Genomic DNA, 25,249 nt, shown 5'->3' with positions numbered 1-25,249 from the left:
GTACTTAACACCCCGGAGACCAGGACCTCGCCTTTCAAAGCACCCCGGGCGGGAAGAGCTGTGTATATAGACGGGGATTCCGCTGTGAGCGCCACGATAAGAGAGGCAGCCCGCGCGCAAAGCGTGCGCCTCTCACGCCCACCCGTAGGAGCGGCGTCCCCGGCGGCCGCTCCCGGCTCCCAGCCTGACCTGCCCCTCACCTCCTTCCTTCCCCTCCTTCCCTCACCTTCTTCCCCTCACCTCCTTCCCCTCCTTCCCTCCTCCGCCATGACCGCCGCCGGACGCCTCGGCTTCACGGTGCGCAGGCTCCTGGATCTGCCCGAGCAGGACGCGCAGCCCCTGCGGCGGCGGCGGGAGCCCGAGCCGCGCGCCCCGGGGCCCGGGCCCGGCCCCTCCTGGCGGGACCCGGAGCTCGGCCCCTGCGCGTGTGAGTGACGGAGGGCGGCCCGAGGGGGAGGGGCGCGCAGATCTCCTCCGTGGTAACCCCGCAGGCTGTGCCCTCCAGCCCCTCCGTCGGCACACCCTGAGGGCAGGGCCCTGCGCCCTGGCACCGAGGCTAGGTACCTGGGCTTCTGTTTCTAGGGGGTCAGGGTGTTAGAATGTTTAAGACAGGGCCCTTCAATGCCTGGAAACAGGGTCACGCCTGCAGTCCTCCGTGTGGGATGGGCAGAATCAGCGAACTTAGCCCTACTCCTTGGACTCGGGGCTTTGCAAACCTCGGCACACTGTGGCGCGCTCCGCCCGGAGGGGGCCCGGGTCGGTGAGCCAGCTTGCAGTACACCCGTCTGCCAGCCCAGCCACCAGTGTGGATCAGGGCTTGTTTCCAGAGGGCCCCGGATGGGCTTCTTTTGGGGCGCGGACTATAAAAGGTTGTGGTCTTAAAGATCACTAAGTTGGAAGAGAGGGGTGTTCCGATGTGGGCCCGGGGAAGGAAATTGCCCCCCCCCCCCCCTTCCCCGAGCCCCGGGAGAAGGGCTGGGCCCCGCGCGCAGGGAGCCGGCGCCTCACCGGGCCTGTCTCTTTGCGCCCCCAGCCTCGGACGAGAGCAGCCCGGAGCCCGGCCCGCCCGCCGCCCCCGGCGCGGAGGAGAGGAGGAGGAAGCGGCGGGTGCTGTTCTCCCGGGCGCAGACGCTGGCGCTGGAGCGGCGCTTCCGGCAGCAGCGCTACCTGTCGGCGCCGGAGCGCGAGCAGCTGGCGCGTCTGCTGCGCCTCACGCCCACGCAGGTCAAGATCTGGTTCCAGAACCATCGTTACAAGCTGAAGCGCGCGCGCGCGCCGGGGCCCGCGGAGCCGCCGGACTCGGCCGCGGAGCGGAGCGCTGCGCCCGGCCTGCTGCGCCGCGTGGCGGGGCCGGGGCCAGGGCCGGGGCGCGGCGGGCAGGCCTGCGGCGGCAGATGCGGCGGTGGCGAGGTGGGCATGGCCGCCCAGGACAAAACCGGCGCGCCCCCAGCCGCCGTCTACCCTCTGCCCGGCTACGCCGCCTTCGGGCCCGGCTCGGCGCTCGGCCTCTTCCCCGCCTACCGGCACTTAGCGCCGCCCGCCCTGGTCTCTTGGAACTGGTGAGGCCGCGGCGGGCCGCCCGGACTCCGCAGTGCGCTCCGTGACTGGAGCATCTGGAGCCGGAGGGAGAACTGGCCGCTCCCCGGGCTCCACCACCCCGCCGGCTCCCCGGGCCCCCCTGGCTTCACCACCCGCCGGCTCCCCGGGTCCCCCTGGCTCACCACCCGCCGGCTCCCCGGGCCCCCCTGGCTTCACCACCCGCCGGCTCCCCGGGCTCCCCGGGGCCCCCTGGCTCACCACCCGGCTGGACGTCCCTGGGTGCCGGGTCCCCTATTCAGCTCTCACCAGCCAGCGCAGCGCGTTAAAGACTTTCACCAAGATTGCGCCCCGTCCCCATGTCGCCTGTCAGGCCCAGAGCTACAATTTATTGCTTGAACCTTATTTGTATGGGTAGCAATTTATTTTTTAAAAGAAATAGAATCTTTTTCCTCTTTGTGGTGCTAGAATAAAATGTGTAGGGTTGGGTCCCCTTGTGCGCCTGCCAGGAACGTAGGTGGGAGCTGTGTTTCTCGGTGACCAGGCCCACCCTGAGTTGCGTCAAAATACCTACAAGGCTTTAGGGTGGTGGGGAGAGGGAGGAAGCGGAAGCAACTGAAGGGTCCCTGGTAGAGGGAGGTGGTTCGGGCACAAAGAGACTCAGAGGCGGTTCAAACACCAAAAGTCAATCCAGCCAGCCACAGCCAGGACAGGACACGCGCTTCTCTGTAAGGATTTTCTCGGAGCCTGCTGTGTGTGTTGGGGGGGGGTGGGAGGGAAGACAGCCTGAGCAGACTTGCTTTGCTGCAAGCCGTTGGTTTCTGGAGTGCAGCAGCCCCGGCTCAGGGTCCCAAAAAGCACCAGAATTTATAACCCTCAGGTAAGCCTTTGAGTGCCTCACCTGGCAGCTGTGATCTTCTGCTGCTTCTTGGCGCTGCACCTGATCAGGGTGGCATGGTGAAGAAACCAAACCATGGTGGGGAATGACCCACCTTCGGGCTGCCAGTAGAGCGAGGACCAGTTTAGAGAGCCCTGGGGACCCGACATAGATGTGGGATACGCAGTCCCAATGCATCCTGGGCTGGAAGATCTAATGTTTCACCCCGGGGCACCGCTTGGCCTCAGTATGTGGAGCAGCAGGGCCTCCTCCGCAGCGGTCACCCTTCGGAGGGGAAGTGAGTACCTCTCTGCCTGGCACCCACTGCAAGGCGCTGAGCAGCAGTTCCGGGCATCAGATCTGGGAATGGAGCAAGGGTTCAATGAGGTCTAGGAGGGATAGGCATGGGCCCTGTTTGGGGCCCCTCTCTTGTTCCAGGAGGGAGAGGGAGGGTGGCTTATACTATTATCACCTGAGATGAGGGGAATGGGGAGAGAGCAGGGCAGATGGGGAAGGAAGTTGAGTATTTGGGTCTCAGCTGCTGGCCACCTTGCCTTCCATATGGATGTGGTTATCTTAGGAGGATCTCCAGCCTTAAACCTCCTTTTGTCTTGGGAATTGAAAGGGACATTGTCAGGCCTGAAAAGGACCTAGACAAAATCAGAACAGTTTTGATTCAGGACTCTGTTTAATCAGCCCCTGGTGACAATGTAGTGGGTGTTAGGGAGGATAATGGTATCTTTTTAAACCTTGTGGCCTTCAGAAAGACAAAGAGCTTGGATTTTATGGGCTTACAACTTCAATTAGAATGGTGCCAGTGTGCATGGGAGATTATAAAATTTGTATCATAAAACCTCTTCCCAATAAATGATGACTGGGGAGGGAGCATGGGCATTGTGAGATATACATTGGAAAGAGCCCTGGAGACTTTCTAGTTAGCCCTGGCAGAGCAGGTGGGAGAGCAAAGGACGGAAGGGTTTCCAAAGGCCTGCACTGGGACTTACCCTGGTGGTCAGCGGGCCCGATGCTCCATTCCTCCCAAAGGGGTTTTCACTCCAAGAATGCAGGTAAAGATTTGTAGCTTGTCTTCTGCTCTTGGTGGTGACAATGATTGGAATGTTCTTGGGAAGAAAGTGCAAAATCACCCCTCTTCAGTTTCATGTCCTTCCCCCCCCCCCCAAGAAAGTAGGTCTTGTAAAGGAACATGTGCAAAGTAGAGGTCTAAGAGGTTTGGGCTATGGAAAGAAGCTCTTCCCAGGAGCTCTTTGGGAGAGCATGCCCTCAACCAAATTCATCCAGAGGTCTGACCAATAAGAAAAACCATGTATCTGCTTCCCAGCAAGGTGGTCAGAGCCATAGCAGGAAGCTCACCAGCAGGCCGGTCTGTGTCCTGGAGGGGAGGAGAGCAGAAATTTCCCATAACATTAGCATCAGGAGCCATCAGGTACAAACTGTGACCTGCCTTCCTTTTCTCTTTTTCCTTCAGACCCTTTCCTTTAGAGAGAAAAAGCCATAAATGGGAGCTAAAGATGGGACTTATAAAAGCACCCCAATCACCACCAAACCATGTGAGAGACCAGGCTGTCCTTTTCCTCTGTTCACACCTGTGAGGAGCAGAAAAGATAGCTGTCAGTTTCCCCAGGACCTAAAAGATCCGTTTTTCCAGGCTCTGACAAGGGAAGCTAAGCCCAAAGCCTCTCTTGCAGCAGCTGTGAAAACAGGGTCTCCCTCCCGGTCACCAGCATCACACTCAGCAAACTTACATTGAAACTTACTCTGCTCCAGGCATGGTTCTAGGCAGTCTCACAGTGGATCTCATCTTATGCACTGTACATGGAATAGTCCCATTGATGGATAAAACCTGAGGCTCAGTGTGTGGGAGTAAGTAACTTGTCCAAAGCAGTTCTAAACCTCATAGAACGTTACCAGTGTCTTCAGCTTAACCTACATTTAAACCGCCCTGCAAACTCCTCTTAAGGAGAACAATTGTAGACTTGATGTGGTGACAATATATACACTACCCAGCCATCATAAACTTGCCTTGTGGATAGTCTGGAAGGATGAGAACATGCCAAAAGCACAGTTCACTCACAGGGCCACTCACGAAGCTGATCACGTGATGATATCACAGTATAGTTGTTAGCACTTTAAATGTTGCCTGTGGATCAGGTCATATTCTAAGTTCTTTTACTCATATGAACTCATTCAATCTTCCCAACAACTCCTCAAGATGGTACTCCTATTCCCACTTTACAGATGAGAACACTGAAGGCCAAAGAGCTTATAAGTAACTTGTCCAGGGTCGCACAGCTAGAAAGTGACAGAGAGGATCTGAACCCAAGCAGTCTAACTCCAGATCTCATCATATTTTTAAGCACATGATGGGAATTATTTTCCATTCTTTGTTTCTGTTCCTCAGTTGACAGACCTGATTACCTTATAGAAGCTTCTCTAAAAGTCATGTTTTTACCATGCTTTTGCCCCTCTCCCCCTCTCTCTCCCTTCCTCCCTCCCTCTTCCCTTTCTACCAGACCTCCGCTTTTGGACACAGCCACTGTGTTTCCCCTACGTCTGTGTGCATTCTTGTCCAGCTGTCAATGACACACAGTTCTTATCTGCAGGTCACAATATTTTCCTGTGACTGTCATTCCATCATTCTTCCGGAAAAATATCTGCTGCTGCTGCTGTCTTGACACCAGTTGTCTACTCAGGGTTTGGTTTGCTGCTGACTCTGATAAGCTCCTCTGAGCTTTCCCACCCCAGGCCCAGATCCCTGGGGAGCTTTATGACTTTGCCTTCCCTACCCCTTTCCCCAGTCATCCTTTTCCTTCCTAAGCGCCACTGTTATTGTTATTATTAAATATCTTCACATTTCCTCTATCTTCTTCCATTGTAAACATTTTCACTTCATCTCACTTAAGTCTCTTGTGGGTGGATATTGCAATTTTCACTTCAATTTTCCTTCCTCATTGTTCAGAGGATCTTACATCTTAGCACGTCTCTTATCTGACCAATTTAGCACTTAAGAATCTTGGATAATGTGCAACTGATGGGTTAGAAGGAAGTTATTTGAGCCCAGGTTAACCTATTCCTTTCCTTCCAGGAGTGGTGTTTAGATGTTTATTGTTATCTTGTCTGGTTTATACAATTAATTTGCCTCTTACACACATACACACACACACACACACACACACACACACACACATATTCACTACCTTTAAAACACTTTAGACTTAGAAATAAAATGCCAGGCAGGATAGTTATGGTTTTGGCGTGGCTAAATTGTTAATCATGTTTATCTGTTCTGGGTGTTTGGGTTCATCAGCCGAGGCAGGTTATCTGTCAACAAGAACAGTAGACAGTCAAAGGAACATTTGAAATGCTGAGAAAGAACTGTGCCTGTGCCAAGGCATGATCATTCCAATGCACATGATTGCATCACTTAGTATTTTAAAATCTGCATAAGAAATTGTATCTCTCCAGGTCACTCATCATTCTTCTAAGCCATAATGTGGGAGGGGATTTATTAAATAGCACCTGACTTGTTTTCAAAGTTCCAATTCTGTACCAGTGAACTCCCCTCCACACCCCAGCTCCAAGGTTTGTGACACACTCCTTTCTCCTGTGTGCCCACCATCTGTGCCGCTCCGTCTGTAGGCTCACCAGAGACATGAACAGAGCTCCCTAAACTCAGACCCACAGAGTGGCGTTGTAACCAGGAAGAGTCAGTCAGGCTATTAAACAGTCACACATCCACCCCAGATTTTCAAGCACAGGGATTCGCATGTTTTTCTAAACATGTTCAGTGGAGAGTTATCATTTATGCAGAAAAGTAACAGCACATTTTGGAGGTCGAAGATCATTTTATCTTCAATATTCTGCCTTATGGACCAATTTCAATCTCTAGTTCTTTATTGAGGTCATGTAATTTTCAAAACTATTGTAGTGTCACTGTAGTTCTGTGAGTAGAGTGTTGTGGAAAGAACATCTGAGGGGACCTTGGTCATGCTTAATTTCCTCCTGCATCCTGACTGGGTGGTCTTTTATGAGTCAACAGGTTTTCAAATGCATTTCCCCAGCTAAAAGCTCTGAAGGACTGTCCCTTTTCTCTCCTTCTAATGCCAGCTCCCCGACCCCCTCCCCTTCCTAGAGGCTGGATAGGATACTTGGCAGAACTCACTGGGAAGGGGAGTGGAAGCTGACTACAAATTAAACCAGAGACAAAAGTGCCAAACATCCATTAAAAGGGCCCTTCAATCTCTCACCTGAGATGTCTGTTGTACCTTCCTTCTCCAGCTTCTCTGAAGGATAGTGCTTTAAGTAGCTCTTCTTCCTAAAGAAGTTATCAGTTTAGGTTTAAATTACCTCTTGGGAGGTAAATTCTCAACTAGAGGTAACCTCAAATCATCATAACATGCCAGGGTCTGACACAGATAAGCATCAGTGAAATAACAAGAAGGCTTTTACAACAAAAATTGAAATTCAGAGCAAGAGACATAAAACACTAGGAAAAAAGAAACATGGCATGGTGAGCAAAGAAGTGTTTTTCTGAGAAACTTTCGTTTTGTTAATCCTCACCCAAGGATACTTTCCCATCGATTTTTAGAGAGAGTGGGTGGGGGAAAGACAGAGAGAAACATTTATGTCGATTGGTTGCCTCCTACAGGCACCCTGACCAGGGAACCTTGACTGGGTGGAACCTGCAACAAGAGCCAATGTTCTATCCACTGAGCAAAACTGGCTAGGGCAGAGAAACGTACCGCCTCATGGCAATGATGGCTTCTGTCATCTGTCCGAGTGTTTAATGGCGCTGTTAATCCCCGGGGGCTAGAGGGCAGCATTTCATATTTAACTCAAGTCAAAAGTAGAGATAGGGTAGGATTTTCTAATTTTCCATATTTGTGGGTAAAACATCTTAAATAAGACTAATGATTTTATCAGTTTGGGGTTGTGTGGGAGCAGGAGGGACTAACATACTATAGAGCTCCCAGAATTTTGTTGTCCAGGAAGCATTACAAAAATCTTCACCTCACTTGTTACTGATGGAGAGGAAGGTGAATATGTGCTCGAATGCTCCTGGTATGCAACGGAACAATCTAATTCCACGGCTGTCTTATTACCTTTGAAATTTTAAGTATGCAATTATTATATCCATGCATATAATTCACATACAAGTGGGTATGTAGCAGATTTTGAAAATATTTAGTTCTTTTTTCTTAATGAGAAAGAAAAACTATAATCTCACTTATGAGGCCCATGTAAGGTGGTTATTTGTGGTTGTTTTTCATTATAAAAATAACATTTTTGTAAGATAATATGGAAAATATAGAAATATATAAATAAGCTAAGCTATTAAATATGGTTATTTTCATAAATTTGGTTTCTCATTAATAGAATAGTGTCATAATGAATAAGAGACTCAGGTAAGCTATTAAAAATACAGAGGAGAAATTTCATTTGTATCACTGTAAATTATAATTACAAAGAGAAATGAGTGAGATCATACTGATTTGAAAAAAATAGTTCTCCTCTGTTTTAGAGTTTCCTATTCTCTTCAGCCTCAACCATTTCTATCTTTAACAAGGAAAAAACAAACAAACGATGGAGCAGGACGAAAAGACATCGATGGAGGAGCTGGTTATTGGTTTCTTACTTGGCATGAATTCAAACAGAGCACTAGGGTTCCCAGGGGAGCAGTAATCCACCAGCTCTGGCAAATCATGGACTTCTGGAAGCATCACTACCCAAAGCTCATGTCTGAAGTCTTGGAAGGGAGGGCAATGAGTAATTCTCAACTTATTTAGAATAGTGGTGGGCAAACTCATTAGTCAACAGAGCCAAATATCAACAGTACAATGATTGAAATTTCTTTTGAGAGCCAAATTATTTAAACTTAAACTTCTCCTAATGCCACTTCTTCAAAATAGACTTGTGGAAGAGCCACACTCAAGGGGCCAAAGAACTGCATGTGGCCCTCGAGTTGCAGTTTGCCGACCATGGATTTAGAATGTTTAGTTGCCATCAATCCTCTTGAAAAGGCACCTTTGCAGTTGGTTTAACATTAACAATCTCACATCATTTTCATTATATGATCCTCAGTCCGCTAATTTGCAGACAACAGAGGGAGGCTGAGAAATTTATCTAAGCTTAGGCATTTATGTGTGGGGATTCTGGCTCTAAGGAAGATAAGAACTCTAACTTCTCACCAACTAATGACTGTTGGGGCCACAGAGGCCCACTTCTTCACAGATGTAATAGCTCATCATTGCACATAAGAAATACAGGTTATATACCAAAAGAAATCCAAATGAACTCTCTTTAAATTGCCCTTTGACCCCATGAACACAGCTGTCTACAGTTGCTTTAAGAAGGCCCTACTTCCCCATAACCTCATGATTCTTGTTCAATTTTCGGTTTCTAGGAGTTCTTTACCAAGATGTCCTTGTGTTCTACCTCTTTACACACTAAAGCTTTGAACCTTCAGATCATCTCAGAAAAGTTTACTGTGCTTTTATCATCCAGCCATCATACTGCCTTGGAACTTCTTTTAGACTATATGTTTCCTAGGAAATGCCCTACTCTACGGGTCACTAATGCTTTTTTCTTTCTGCAGATGATTTCAAGTTTCAGGACTTCTTCCATATCTGTAAAACTTTCCCTAACTGGTTGGAATACAAATCAAGAGTTCACCTAGGTCCATCCTATTTAATGCTGCAACTAAACTCGGAACTCTTTATTTTATTTTAAATATATTTAGTTGATTTTTTTACAGAGAGGAAGGGAAAGGGATAGAGAGCTAGAAACATTGATGAGAGAGAAACATTGCACACCTCCTATTGGGGATGTGCCCTCAACCAATGTGCATGCCCTTCACCAGAATTGAACCTGGAACCTTTCAATCCACAGGCAGATGCTCTATCCACTGAGCCAAACTGGTTAGGGCAGAACTCTTTAATTTAAAAGGATAGAGTGGAAAGAAGATGGACTTGGAAATTGATCAATCCTTGATTTGGAAAACAAATACCTGAATAGTGGTTTTCACATTAATTGCATAAAATTATTTTTAGCCTTAGTCCTTAGATCTTTATCTAGAAAAAATACTATCTGTTACATGTGCTTAGTATGCATATTAAACATATTAAAAATATCTGATAGTTGACACTGAATAAATATAGTTCCCACTCCATTCTACAGAATGCACTTCAGTTTTCTGCATATATTCAATGCAATGTTCAATCTGCTTAGTTTATTACAGCAGTCAGCTTGGACTAGGTTTTACAAAACACACAACCCAAATATCTCAATGGCTTAACTTTAAAGATATTTTTCTTATTTCTGCCCCATGTCCCTGCAGCCCTGTACCATTCCATTTTCACTCTGAGGCATAGGCAAAGGAACAATCTCCTGTACAGGACATTTCCACTCAATAGGAAAAAGAGAACATAAGATCATTGTTACAGCTTCTGATTAAAAAGGGCGTATATCACTTCTCACATTTAATTGGCTAAAGCAAAATCACGTGATCAAGCTTAATACAAAGCAGGCAGGAGGAGCAGTGGATATTTTGAAAAATAATACAATTTAGCCTGCTCAACATGGCTCATTTGCTTGGGTATCATTCTGTGTGGGTTTGTTCTGGGCTTGATCCCCAGTTAGGGGCATGCAAGAGGCAACCAGTCAATGTTGCTCTCTCACATGGATGTTTCTCTCCCTTACCCTTCCTCTCTCTCAAAAAATAAATTTAAAAATATTTTTAAAAATAATACAATCGAGCTGAAACCGGTTTGGCTCAGTGGATAGAGCATTGGCCTACGGACTGAAGGATCCCAGGTTCGATTCTGGTCAAGGGCATGTACCTTGGTTACGGGCATATCCCCAGTAGGGGGTGTTCAGGAGGCAACTGATCAATGATTCTCTCTCATCGATGTTTCTAACTCTCTATCCCTCTCTCTTCCTCTCTGCAAAAAATCAATAAAATATGTTAAAAAATAATAATACAATTGACATTTGTGTTCTTCTTAAATGTTTAACTTATGACCACATATACATGCTTACAATGTTTATTATTCCTTTAAACTTCCAGAATAAATATCACAATTTGATATTTCATACTATAAAGTATATATTGCATATATTATATATTTTATACTGTGGTCTCCAAAAGAATAGGAAATGTGTCTATTCCCAATATGTTGGACAGTATCCATGCCACAGGCTTTTGGTGACATCTGGGAGAGTGCTCAACACCCAACTTCACAAGCAGGTAGGAGAGCATCACAAACATCATGAGGACTGATCATCAGTTCGGGACTGTGTTTAGTTACTTAATTTGAGGGCTATTTCTGTGGAGATTCTTCTGCCATGACTCATCTGTAGGTGATAAAAATCACTGCAAGGACTAATTGCATTCTCATTAACTTTATAACCTATTATTCTAAGAAGTCTATGTATATCATAATATGGTGTCAGAATAATAGAAGGACAAACAACACTAATTTGAAATGCCAGAAAATAAGTTTCTCAATCTCACTTCCATATAAATTCACAGCATAGTCGCATATGTAACCTGATGGATAAACATACAGCAACACAAAACCTGTCTTTAGGACCATAATTTATTTTACCAATTCTCATTAATAAATATTGTATTATATGTAATATAATTTTACTGTTATATAAAATACTGACACGAACATTTTATTTATTTATTTTTTAAAAAATATTTTATTGATTTTGTACAGAGAGGAAGGGAGAGAGATAGAGTTAGAAACATCGATGAGAGAGAGTCATCGATCAGCTGCCTCTTGCACACCCCCCACTGGGGATATGCCCACAACCAAGGTACATGCCCTTGACCGGAATCGAACCCGGGACCCTTCAGTCCCCAAGCCAACACTCTATCCATTGAGCCAAACTGGTCTCGGCTGACACGAACATTTTATAGGTGTTGTACACCTGCATCAATATTTCTCAGGGATACATTCCTAAATTGTTGACTGAAGTAGGATATACATTATTAAGGTTTTTTATTCCAATTCATTGGTCCTCTGACCCTTCATTATTCCCCAGTCCCTTGATGCACTCACCTACCTCCTTACTCAACTTAAATCCTATGACCAGTCATTATAATCACTCCCTTGAACACATGCTCAGTCTCCTGACCCCCTTTCATTTCATTGTATATAGGCAAAACTATAATTCCTGTTAAATTCAGCTCTCCATCTACTCTGCAAACCCAGGCAGTACCAATGACTGGAAAAAACAAAAGCAAAAACAAAAACAACAAAAAACACAACCACACTGATTGGTCTCATTTTTAATTTCAAATTAGCTGCCAACTTCAAATGAGTCCTTAATGTTGCCATGCCATTACCCTAGATGTTTCTAGAGTCTAGACCACATGTGTCAAACACAAGGCCCGCGGGCCAAATCCGTCCTGCCAGGCCTTGCAATGTGGCCCGCACCGCGCTGTCATCACTGCACTCTGCTGCATTTCCATCACAATGACAGTTTATGACTGTTCAGTAAAGCATTCGGCCCGCGATTTAGGCTGGATTTTAGATTTTGGCCCCTTCTCTGATTGAGTTCGACACCCCTAGTCTAGACCATTCATCCTCCCATTATCCTCCTTGATTGTTTCATACCATTTTTAAAAATATATATTTTATTGATCTTTTACAGAGAGGAAGAGAGACGGATAGAGAGTTAGAAATATCGATGAGAGAGAAACATCGACCAGCTGCCTCCTGCACACCCACCACTGGGATGTGCCCGCAACCAAGGTACATGCCCTTGACCAGAATCGAACCTGCATACCATTTTGTTTCTCCTCAACTTCCCACCTCCTCCTCAGCCCTTACACTCAGGTTTCTACCTCACTGTATAAACTGAGGTAACCAGTAAAGATACCATCAATGTACTTGTACCCTCACATCATTGCCTTAATGGCCAGTGTTCCCCTGTACTTTGTCTTACCAACATATGGTAACAGAAGAGTGAGTGGTTCCTACTTCTGTCTACTCCAAGGATTTTTGCTCTCTTGCATATACATTATCGCTTTTTTCTCTCTATCGTATCATTCCCATCCTATATAATAAAAGCCTAATATGTAAATTTTCTCCTCAACTGGGAGTTCCACAGGGAGTTCAACCAGACAAGGGGTGGAGTTAGCCAATAGTCCCCAATTACCCCCCCCCCTCCAAAGCAGGGTGGGCCGCCAGACCCCACCCATATACGAATTCATGCACCAGGCCTCTAGTCAGCATATAAACATGCTGCCAGATCCTCCATGTTAAAAAAACAAAAAGCATTTTCTCTTGACCTTCTTTTTCTTGCTATCACCCCCTTTTAGCAAAACTCTTTAAATACTAGTATTTATCTATACTCACAGTCTACAATTTTCCTTCTGTTCTCTCTTATAATCTTTGTTGAAGTCTACTTTGCATACAGCAACATTCACCAACTTGATGAGTTTTGACAAATGTAACCAGTCATGTAACAACCACTGCAGTTAAAATAGAGAACATGCCAAAACCGGTTTGGCTCAGCGGTAGAGCGTCGGTCTGCAGACTGAAAGGTCCCAGGTTCGATTCTGGTCAAGGGCATGTACGTTGGTTGCGGGCACATTCCCGGTAGAGGGTGTGCAAGAGGCAGCTGGTCGATGTTTCTCTCTCATCGATGTTTCTAGCTCTCTATCTCTCTCCCTTCCTTTCTATAAAAAATCAATAAAATATATATTTTTAAAAAAAATAAAACAGCATACGAAAGTGCTTTAATAAAAATAAAATAAAATAGAGAACATTTCCATCACCCCAAATGTTCCCACATGCCTCTTTGTAATCATTTCTTTCTCCTCACCACCAACTTCTGGTAACCACTGATCTGATTTCTGTAACTATAGTTTTGCCTTTTGTATAATTTTATATAAGTGGAATCATAAAGTGTGTAGCCTTTTTATAAGTCTTCTTTCGTGATTTATTTACATATCTTTTCACATTATCAATTTTGGGCTATTATGAATAAAACTGCTATGAATAATTCTTTGTGTGTACATAAGTCTTCATTTCCCTTGAGTAACTACTTAAAAAATGTAGTTGTTGGGTCATATAAAAGTATACATTTGCTGCAAAAGAAACGGCCAAACTGTTTTCCAAATTGATGGCAGCATCTCATTCTCAGTAACAATTAGAATGAGAATTCTAGTTGCTCCACATCTTCAACACACTGGGTTTGTCCATCTTTTTACGTTTTAGCCATTCTAGTGAGTTGTAGAGGTATTTCATGATACTTTCAATCTACATTCACTTAATGACTCGTGATTTTAGCATCTTTTCATGTGCTTACTTGCTCTCCTACATCTTCGTTGGTGAAGTATCTCTTCAAATCTTTGCCCATTTTACAAACAAGCCAGGTTGTTTGTCTTCTTGTCACTACGTTAGAAGAGCTCTTTATGTATTCTGGATGAAAGTCTATTCTCTCAGATGTGGGTTTTGCAAATATTTTCTCTTGATCAGTGACCTGCATTTTATTTTTAAGGTTGTTTTTTCAAAAAGCAAAAGTTTTAAATTCTGATAAACCCAATTTATTGATTTTTTTTTATTCTAAGTCATTTGCTATAAGAAATCTTTATTAACCAGAATCATGAAGATTTTTCCTAGAAGTTTTTCTTCTAGAAACTATATAATGTTAGCTCTTCAAGTCTATAATTCACTGAGAGTTAATTTTTGTTGGGAGGTAAGGGATAAAGTTCTTTTCCCCACATCTAGATGTCCAGTTGCTTTATCAGTATAACTGTTTCCTTTTACCTTGTATTCCCAACTGTGACCATACATGAAAAGTCCCAGCACCATTATTAAAAATGATCCTTTTTCTTGCCCTGGCCAGGTGGTTCAGTTAGTTAGAATGCATCCCACCCACCAAGAGGTTATGGTTGGATTCTCAGTCAGGGCGCATACCTGGATTGTGGGTTCAATGCCTGGTCAGGGCAGGAATGGGAGGCAACCAATCTATGTTTCTCTCTCACATTGAAGTGTCTCTCACGCACACTCCCTCCCTTCCTTTCTCTCTAAAAAATCAATCAAAGCATATTCGTGGGTGAGGATTAAAAAACAACAAAACTATCCTTTCTCTTTGAATTACCTTGTAATAGTTTGTTAAACATCAATTGATTATGTTTATACTTTTACCAACATCACATTCTTTTGATAACTAGCTTTATAGTAAGTCATGAAGTCAGGCAGTATAAATTCTAAAACTTTGTGTCATTTTCTCAAAATTATTTTGGATATTCTAGGTAATTTGCATTCTCAAATAAATTTTAAAATCAGCTGGTCCATTTGCATTTGTGAAAGTCTGCTAGGATTTTTATTGGGATTGCTTTGAATTTATTGATCACATTTCTGTTTGAAATATATTTTCACTGTATAGAATTTTGGGTTCACAGGATTTTTATTTTTTTACTTTCAGCACTTTAAAGATGTTCTGTTGTCTTTTGGCCTATACAATTTCTGATATTAAATCTACTGTCATTCTTTCCCTTTATTTCTCTTTAGGTAATCTATCTTTTCTCCCTGGGTGCTTTTAAGATTTCTCTCATTATCACTGGATTTAAACAATTTGAATCTGATGCACCTTAACGTGGTTTAGGTTATGCTTATTCTGCTTGGAGTTTCTTGATCTCTGGGTCTATAGGTTTATAATTTTAAACAAATTTGCATTTTGTCCTTATTTCTTCAATTATATTTTATGTCTCCTTCTCTTTCCCAAGTCTCCTCTCCTATTGGACTTCAGTTAAAAGGTATATTAGACAGTCATTAATGTTGTGTGTGGGCGGTGTTCTCTCTGTGCTTCATGTTGGTTTGTTTCTGTTGCAGTGTCTTTAAGTTCACCTATCTTTTCTGATATTGTATTTTTATTTCTAGAAGTTTTATTTGGGGCTTCTTTTTTAACATACAGGCGTATTTTGGAGTTATTGTGGATTACAAACCACCACAATAAAACAAGTGTTGCAATGAAGCAAGTGTTGCAGTAATGTAAGTCATAATCTATTTGCTGGTTGAGGTCTTGCTTCAGTTTGTGAAAAATGCAACATCTGTGAGGTTCAATAAAGCGAAGCGCAATAAAGTGAGGTATGCCTATAGATCTTCCATATCTCTCTTCATCAAGTTTATATTTTTCTTGAGCATACTTATAAGCATACTTGTAAGTTTATAGTTTTCTTGAGCATACTTGTAAGGTTTGTAGTACTTGTTTTAAGGTCCTTATTTTTGAATTCCATGATCTTTGTCATTTATTATTCTGTTTCTTGTTTGCTTTTTATTCTGGTTACAGGTCATATTTCTCTGCTTCTTTAAAGGTCTGGTAAATTTTTATAGGATACAGAATTGTGAATTTTGCTCTATTTGCTATTCCTTTGAAAATTGTTGACTTTTTTCCTGGCATTCAGTTAAGGTACTTGTGAATCATTAGGTTCTCTTGAGGCTTGATTTTTAAGCTGTGCTGATTTTAAGGTTGAGTCCAGAATAGCCTTTTTTGGGGGGTGGGGGGTAATGTTTTGTCACTGAGGCATGATCCTTCTGAGGACTCCAACTAATGTGTTATGAGATCTCTCCATTTTAGTTGGTGGGAATATGAACTCCTTCCAGCACTGTGTGACCTCCAAGAATTGTTCTGGCTAATTTTTCCTCTGCCTTGGAGAGTTTTCTCTCATTTATGTGCAGATAAGTTCTCAGCCAAAGACTTAAGAGGGTTCCTCTGCTGACCTTCAAAGCTTTTTCTCTATGAAGCCACCTCCACTTTTCAGTAGTTTGCCTTATAGATTCTAGCCATCTTGGTAACTTTGATCTTATTCTCTTTAACTCAGTAGGAGTATTATGTTCTTTGAGTTCACCCTCTCTGCAGAATGGCCTGAAACTGGCTCTAAACAGAAAACTAGGAAATCCTAAAGCTCATCTCATTTGTTTTCCTTCTCTCCATGGTCAGTCCTATGTTGCCAACTGCCCAATGTCTGAAAACCATTGTTTCATCTGTTTTATCAAGTTTATTATTATTTATAGCTGTAGGGTAATTCATGTTGCTGCTAATTCTTCATGGTCAAAGGAGAAATCCTCCAGTCTCCTATAAACTTACCAATGATCTTCAACTTGCTAAATCTAATACTACCTGTATCTAATATTCATAAAAGACTTTAACTCTCCTATAGAACTCATAAAACTACTATAGACAACATAAGTAGAGTGGTGTGTAAGAGCAACTTAGTAAAATTGTATAGCACTTTAGGTCTGAATAAAATTAGTCATGGATTCTCAAGACTTTCTTAGCATGAGGCTCACCTAGGTGAAATGCAATCTATTTTAAAATGTACCTGGGATTGTGGTTTTATTCAGGTATGGTGAGAACAATAGGTCAGGAGACAATTGCCATTGAAAAGATAGTTTGTTAGTCACTGTTTCCAAGAGGTCTATCACACCACAAGGGTCAGTTTGGAGGCAGAAGGAGCGTGGGGAAAGAATGGACAAAAGCCTTATTATGTTTGTTTGTTTGTTTGTTTGTTTGTTTGTTTTTGTGGGAAGGAGTGAGCTAGGTAAGATAAGCAGCTGATTGGGCAGACGGTTGGATAGTTTGAATAATTTCAGTGGGCTCTGGGTTCTAAGGGTGGTCCCTAGTTATCCAGTACCTGGTCCTGGAATGTTTAGTGCAGAGAGATATTGCTTCCTGGAGCATAAAAGTCAGAGAGAGAAGGTGGTCTGGAATTTGGGCTCTGGATTGATTTGCATATGGAAGGCATGCTTGCAGGCAAATTGTTTGCTGTCTCTAGGAATTAGCTAACCCTGGGAGGAGTCGTTCCTCCTTTGTCCACAGATTCCAAGGTATCAAAGAATATAAAATCTATAATAATAAAAGCATAATATACTAACTAGACCAGACAGGCAAATGACCTTCCGAATGTCATTCCGGATGAAGCCATGGAGGTGGGGGCTGAGGCAGAGGTGGTTAGGGGCAATCAGGCAGGCAGACAGGCAAGCAGTTAGGGATAATCAGGCAGGCAGGTGAGTGGTTAAGGGCAATCAGGCAGGCATGCAAGTAGTTAGGGATGATCAGGTGGGCAGGAGATCAGTTAGGGGTGATCAGGCAGGTAGGCAGGCAGGTGAGTGGTTAGGAGACAGGGGTCCCTGATTTTGAGAGGGATATCCAAGTGCCAGTGTAGGCCCAATCCCACTGCAAGATAGGGCCTAAACTGGCAGTCAGACATCCCCTGAAGGATCCTGGATTGCAAGAGGGTGCAAGCCAGGCTGAGGGCCCTCCTCCATCCCTCCCTGTGCACAAATTTTGTGTACTGGGCCTCTAGTACATATAATAAAAAGCATGTTCATACACAACAGTAATACTCATCTACCTTCATCAGGGGTCAGAGCACTGCAGTGTAGGGGTTACTGCAGTCTCCTTTGTGCTTCTAGCTTTACTTTCCTTCTCCACGCTGTACTCATAGTGATGTTTGTGTGATAAATGTCTGATCATGTTATTCAGTGCTTAACACCCTGCAGTGGCTAGCCACTACTTGTAGGATCAAGCCCAAACTTCTTAACATGGAATATACTATTATTTATTTTCATTTTTGTCATGAGCCACTTTCCTCTCCCAATGCCGACACTCACCAAATCTGCCCCCCACACGCATACAGTATAAGCAGATACACTGAATTTCCTCCAGTTCTTTAATAAAAAGTGCTAGGGTCCTAGTTCTTCACATTTATTCCCTCCCCTTCTATCCCTGGAACCTTGATTCAAAGATATCCTCCTCAGAGAGATTTCATCCAACTGTCCCCCAATCCCAGTCAGTGCCAGGAAACTCGCTCACTGCTCACAGGACACTCTCTGCTTCCCCGTCACAGGTCTAACCTCACCTCTGATTGCCTGTTTACTTCTCTTACTTGCCATGAGGACTGGGATCAGATAAATTGTGTTCTCCTCTATATTACTAGCACCCGGGTTGGTGCTTGGCACATGGCAGCCTTTCAGAACATACATGTAAAATCTGCACAAAGGAGTGAAGCTGCAGGCTCAGGTGGTGCGGGGGTGAGACCCAGCTATCCCAGAGGGGTCAGAGCTGGGACGCTGGTCTGAGGAGTGCCTTAGGCTCCTAATCCTTTTCCCGCTGGGATGACTAAGGTTGAACCTTGGCTGGGGAGATCATAAACCTTCACTTCCAACCCTGAATTAGAACCAAAATGGTCTCCAGAGAAAGGGGGGAGAGGAAATGCAGCATTTTCTTGTGAAATTCCTTGTTAGTAAGTTCACTCTGGGTCATTGAGTTCTTTATGTCCAAACAAGTTAGTACACCTATCTAGAAGAGTGAGTGCTCTGATCTTAAACTGGTTTAAAATGAAAATAAGGATGATGACATGAAGATGAGTCATAAGAAATCCAGTGTTGTTAAGAAACAATAAAAGTTCTCACACTTTAGAAACTTTGAGATGTTCTATTCTTCTTTAATTTCAGCATTAGGTAGATAGAGGTGATAGATATTACATCTTAATTTTTCTGAAGCTATAATCTAAGCTATAATCAGCCCAGGCAGATTTGGCTCTCTGGCTAGAGCCTCGCCCTGCAGACAGATGGGTTCCAGATTCTCTCCTCTCCTCTCCTCTCCTCTCCTCTCCTCTCCTCTCCTCTCCTCTCCTCTCCTCTCCTCTCCTCTCCTCTCCTCTCCTCTCCTCTCCTCTCCTCTCCTCTCCCCTCCCTCCCTCTCCTCCCCTCCCCTCCCCTCCCCTCCCCTCCCCTCCCCTCCCCTCCCCTCCCCTCCCCTCCCCTCCCCTCCCCTCCCCTCCCCTCTCTCTCTCTCTTCTCTCCTCCACACACAAACACATACTAGCAAATCAATTTATAGCTGTAGAACTTTGCTTTAAAAGTGGCTCCATTCAAAAAAGGATATGAAACCATTTTCTAAGGCAACTTCAAGCATTCAGTAACAGATTTTTTTTTCTTCCTCTCTAAGTTCCTTTTGCAAAAGAAGAGGACCCTATGATTTGATTTCTTCTGTTCAGAGGTCTGTCAGCATTGTTTTTCCACCTCAAGATATTTTTAGAAGTTGTGGAAACAGAGGGAAAAATCACTGATAACATCAACAACATCATCAGAAAAGCACCCATGCTGGTATGGGTGCCTCTGTGCGATATATTAGGAATAGACAGTGGGAAATGGGAGCAGGGGTGTGGGGCAGGGTGGACCTCTTTGTGATTATATCTAAGGGGCCATAATTTGGGAAAGATATATCTGACTGTAACGATATATCTGACTGTAAATATTATCAAACACACTGGCATCAGCCAGAGCTAAGTCCAGTGTATTTCAAGATGCAGGCAGGTTTAAGTGAAGGTAACGTAAGCAAGGCCCTGCTAAAAGTTAGAGGATTACTAGGGAAGCTCAGAGGAGGATTTGTGCATTTCAGATAGCTGGGCTGGAAAAGCAACCGGTAAAGTCCTTTTCAGGTCTTAGATTCTGTGAAGCTATTATTTATTCGTTGGGGGAGGCGGGGAGTGTGGGAGGAGGGACGACACTGGGCGTAGAGTGCCAGCCGCAGCTGTTTGTGACTCTGAGAATTACCTTCTATCTGCTGCCGTTTCCACTCCACAAACTCCCTGTCCACTGACACAGCGTCTGCAGCCCAAGCACGGCTTTACAGTTGCCCTGACCTTTTTGTCGCTGATGTTGTGTCTGTGGGCTGGGGGTAGGAGGCAGGGGAAAGGGGGAGCACAGATCCCGCCCAGGAAGGGCCATGATTCTCTCATCCATCCTCCCGCGATGTCTGAAGCGCCCCAGCCACAGGAGGTCAGGATTCCACTGTGTAGCTATTTTATATGCCATTTTTCTTGATTTACCCTGTGCCTCCACTTTTGTTTTCTGTTGTTACTTGAACTTTTTCTGGCTCACTCCCTGAGTCTTTAGGACCTGAATTTCTCTCTGGCCCTTGGCCTATGCCACAATACTAATTTTTACAATTAGTTTTCTTTCAAGGCTATGTTAACAAAATGGAGGTTTGGGGATAAATGTCTTGACAAAGGATTAACTGTATGGCTATCACATATTTATCTACCCGTGCGTCCTTTTTTATTTATTAAAAAACCTAAAGCCATGATTATTGCACAAAACCAGAGGAGCAAAAAAAGTGTCCAATAAGTTGTTTAAAAGCTAAGTGACAGCCAGTTGTATTTTTCTGATGGGAAGTGGGAAGGACACTGATTTTGGAATAAGGGAACTTGGGTTCAAAGAGAGGTTCCGTGGTTTCTTGCTGTCAGGCCCTTAGCTGCTCAGTAAAATGGAGGTAAGAGTTACACGTGGCTGCATGCAGGAAGGGTCTGCTGAAAGGAGCCACCAGCAGAGGGGGAAAGACTGTTGACTGAATAATCAGGAGTTGGAGTACGATTGGTTTAAAAATGTCTATACACACAAAAACTTAGTATGTTTTTTATTGATTTTAGAGTGAGGTAGGGAGAGGTGGAGAGAAACATCGATCACCTGCCTCCACCAAGGATCAAACCCACAACCTGGGCATATGCTCTGACCTGCAAACGTTCAGTGTACGAGATGACGCTCCAACCAGCTGAGCCACACCAGCCAGGGTGCCTGCTCACTTATTCTCTGTCCCCACCCACCCGACTTGATGGCAAATACTATATATATATATATATGACTATATTGAATCTGATATTGCTTTATTTAGAATAGCTTTTAGAATAGGTAATAATTTCTGTAAAATTAAGTTTTTCTAGAACTGAAGTACAATTGGATGAAAAGAATGAATCGTTGTGGAGAAAAACCAAACTCCTCTAGTGAAGTATTGATTCCCTCAAACAAAGCTCTTCCACCTCTAATATCTTCCTCTGCACCACACGCTTCCACCCCTAGAGGGCAGCATGCCCCTAAGGAAACTCACCGGGGCCCAATTAGAAGCCATTTAATGGCCCACTGCCTTCTTGAATTGTTTCTTAAGGACCTTAAAAAAAGACCCTCAGAAATTTCATTAGAAAAACTACCAAATATTTATGAGAGTGTTACCAATTTCTAACAACGCCCACAGAAGTATGCTTTATTGACCCCAGGCCATGAAAGCATTCTCGTACCTGGGAAATGAAGGAGCCTGGTGAACCTGAGTCACCTTTACTAAGGGAACTGCTGGGTGGAAGCACCTCTGGTTTCTCAGCCGGACCTTGCTTCTTTGAAGGTGATTTCCTGCTGCAGCCTCTCTTCTGCTGCCTCTCTTCAAACTCCCGGGCGACAAGCGTTAGGGGTCCCTGCCCTTCCTCGCCCCACCCACCTGCCTCCTTTACTTTCCTTCATTCTTGACCTATGAAGTGCATAGGCAACTGATTTGAGTCATTGAGCCTGGGTCCGTAGCCACCTTTCCTTGCTTCCTAGAATGAACTTTTGCTTTCCCTCACTAACACCTTCATCACTGCCTCATACACAAAAGAGAAGACATGAGCCACACCCACATGCAAACCACAACCAACCCCCAAAGATACAAGCCCATTGTACTCTCCCTTCAGAGTCTCCAGGCCAGCTTTGCCCTGGGCTGCTTGGGTCCTCTCACTGGATTCTGTACCTGGGATTCCCTTCTGGCCCCTTAGCACCTGCTTTCTCTTCAGAAGCCCTGGACTGTATCCAGGCCCCACCACTAATCAGGGCCTTGTGCTCTAACACACAAAATGAAGGATGGTGCCAGCCACTTCCACCCACGCTGTAGAGAGGCAATAGGGATCAACAGCCACTTGGCTGCTGAAATCTTATTGAAGAACAAGGTAGCGCAGTTTCTTTTGTTAATAGATACATCAGTGAGGTTTCTATACTAATTCTGGTTTTGGGATTTTTGGTGTTGCTGTCTTTTTCTCAAAAGATCTCTCAGTTTGGGAGATAAAGCAGTTTTCATCTATGTATGAGATGTTGTCAAAACAGGACACTAGAGTTGCTTCTTTTAATAAAATATAACCCTTCCAATATTGAGAGGCAGTATCCATTAATTCAATGGAACATTATCTTCATAAGCAAGTATGTTTGAAAAAATTAGCAAGTAAATGCATCAATAAATTACCTGCATTGAAAGCTGTTACTGGCAGATATGATAACATGTTTCCTGTTAACTAGTTTACATTTCTTTTGAAGTGAATTTCTGGCTGGCAGTATTTATGTCACAGATGGTACCCTCACCTGCTTCATTAAGGCCTGCTTAGAATACAGTTCTAATGTAGGTTTTATTCCACAGAAAGCCACCTAGAGATAATTTTAAATGATCATATCGACTAACAAACACGTAATCAAGAAGCTCTTAAAATTTTATTAAAATTCAGGTCTCTCACCATTAGCAAACCTGCTTCATTAACATATTAATAGATAATGTTCCTGCTCATAATTAGCATGTATTTTCTTTGCATCATTGTAGTTGAAAAATTTCAGGTGGTGTTTGATAGAAAAGTTGTTTTGTTTTTTTGTTTTGCTTTTTTTAAAAAAAAATTTTCTGCCAACAAAGCACCTGGGGAAAACAACTGAGGCTCTGGTCTACCATCTCCATTTTAATCATCTGCTTCCTCCTGCCCACAATTTTCGCTCCCTAAACTCCATTTCATCATTGGTTTTCACTGTCTTCAATTATATGAATTATCGATATGATAAGCAATGAGCTACACACAAATGGGCGAAAATTTGGCCCACTCACTGAAGGATGAATACTACCTTCAAGAGAAACTCCAGATACAAAAACATTTTCACCTATAGTTTGAGAAAAATGGGAACATTAGACTCAAAAGAAATCCATTTTTTTGTTAAAAATAAAATAATTTTAAAAGCACTTGTTCAAAATGTCAGTGTACAGGACAGAGATTATAGCCCATGACTATGTTTCCATCGAAAGAGTAATACCGTATTTACTTTAAAGAATGGTATCTTACAGAGAGGACTAATTCAAGGAGTATATGTAAGCCCTGTGAAGTTCTCTCAGCTTGCTAGGTGCAGTCTGGCGAGGTGAGGGGAAAGAGATTTTTTTTAATCACATCTCTCAGAGGAAAAAAAATGAAATGCTATCTATAAATTATTAAAGAGCTATAGCATGCTGGCTATGAAGGAGAGAAAACTGAATGGGCTCACAGAGGATATTTTCATCATCCACCCAGGACACTAGCTGTTTAAAAGGGAGGATTCAGAGTCCTGAAGACTTAGCCAGGGCAGCCAGGACAGATGCTGCCTCTTTGTGCTTTTAATGGCATCACCCTGAACTAGAATTCCACATTGGTGAATTAAACTGCAGGACGGAGAGCAGCACTGTCCACTCTCTGCGGTATTAGAGGTCTGTACTGTCCACTATGGGAATCGCTAGCCACATATGGCTCCTGAGCACATAGAATGTGGTTAGTGCAACTGAGAAACTGACTTTTACCTTTTATGTAATCTTAACTAATTTAAATTTAGATCGCCCCGTGGGGCTAGTGGCTGTCATATTGGACAGCACAGATTTAGTATATGCCATGTTCGATTCTGATAATGCCAGTGAGCTAGAGACCCCTGGTGGCTGGGATCGTTATCTGCAGGACACAGAGACAAAGTACTAGTAAGGTGATTTCTTTGTCTAAAATGCGGTTATTTCAGGATTGTTCACATATTTTGATGCTAACACCGCCACTTAATATAACAGTCAGATTCTATAAACATTAATGGGATTGAATAATGAAGAATTCAAGGTTTAATTTTTATGCGGATTGATGTGCACTGTGATGATTTCAAATTTCTATCATTAGCTTACTAACAGCACACTGGTGGGACATGAAACATTGCATTTTGATTGTCTGGCACTAATAATGGAATGTCTTAGGTCCCCAGGCATGCCAAGAAGCATTCTGTTGGATAGATGATGGTCTCAAGCTGTATTATATCAATTAAGAGGTGCTACAGCTTGGCCAAATTCTGCCCTAAATTCAAGACAATGGCTGTTAGTTCACTTGACTAGAAAAGAACTGCCAATGCTCTTTCCAGCTTTGATTACACATACCACATACAGTTGCCTCCATAAATTTTAGATAACCGGTATCCTTATATTAGCTTTAAAAGGGGGAATTTGGGAGCTTTTAACCTCTCCTAAATTGTCCCCCCTAAATATCAAAATTGTATTTTGAGTTCACTAATATATTTAGTTTCTTTCTGATCTCATTGCTTCTATATTTGTTTTCCTCTTTAGCCATCAAAAGCCCTAATTACCCAAATGACAGCCCTTGTATGTTCACTCTCCAGAGAATCGAGGGCTGCCTCTCTTTTCTCTGACCATTCTCATCTATTCACGAACTCCATCTTTGCTTGGCTTCAATCCTACCACTTCTTGAAGGAAAACTCCAAGAGCCTATAACAATGACACCTAGCTGACCTTAATAATTGTCAAAAGTAATACAACCAACTTGTAGCTAGCCTAAACTGAGCACTTGCTAAATATGAATTTCTTAAAACAATGTTCAGTGTATGCTAGTTGTTATTATATAGAGGTTTAAAAATAAGTAGCCAAGCCCATTATTTATATGACTTGAGTTTTCTAACTTATGTAAAAGCACTCTCCCCACCTCAAAGTTATCCAGATATCTTCTTAAATACCTCTAGATTATTTGACAGTATACCTAGAAAATCAATGAGGCTAGAATAAATTGGTAAACTGGCTAGACATAATTTTTTACATTTATTTTTTAAATCTTTATTGTTCAGATTATTATAGATGTCCCTCCACCCACCCCCCATACTTCCCTCTAACTGGTTCCCACCCCACAGCAGGCCCTTGCCACCCCACTGTCTGTGTCCATACATGCATATA

The 25,249-nt window shown here is 43.5% G+C and overlaps 1 protein-coding gene across 1 annotated transcript; it reads left to right on the top strand.

Moving 5' to 3' along the window:
• Positions 1–267: 267 nt before the first annotated feature.
• NKX2-8 (NK2 homeobox 8) lies at positions 268–1,568 on the top strand. The gene is made up of 2 exons (XM_036417949.2): positions 268–427; positions 1,034–1,568. The coding sequence occupies exons 1-2, from the start codon at positions 268–270 to the stop codon at positions 1,561–1,563; spliced, it is 690 nt and encodes a 229-aa protein (XP_036273842.1). The 3' UTR covers positions 1,564–1,568.
• Positions 1,569–25,249: the final 23,681 nt, after the last annotated feature.

This window comes from Pipistrellus kuhlii, unplaced genomic scaffold, assembly GCF_014108245.1.
Source record: "Pipistrellus kuhlii isolate mPipKuh1 unplaced genomic scaffold, mPipKuh1.p scaffold_m20_p_1, whole genome shotgun sequence".
Classification (NCBI taxonomy): domain Eukaryota; kingdom Metazoa; phylum Chordata; class Mammalia; order Chiroptera; family Vespertilionidae; genus Pipistrellus; species Pipistrellus kuhlii.
Note: the sequence above shows the minus strand (reverse complement) of the source record. Positions and strands in the feature narration are given on the sequence as shown.

What these genes read in the sequence shown, in the direction of transcription:
- NKX2-8 (XM_036417949.2), top strand. Translation starts at nt 268, where the DNA reads ATGACCGCCGCCGGACGCCTCGGCTTCACGGTGCGCAGGCTCCTGGAT. An exon ending in GGAGCTCGGCCCCTGCGCGT is followed by an intron (nt 428 to 1,033) that starts GTGAGTGACGGA and finishes TTGCGCCCCCAG; the next exon opens with CCTCGGACGAGAGCAGCCCG.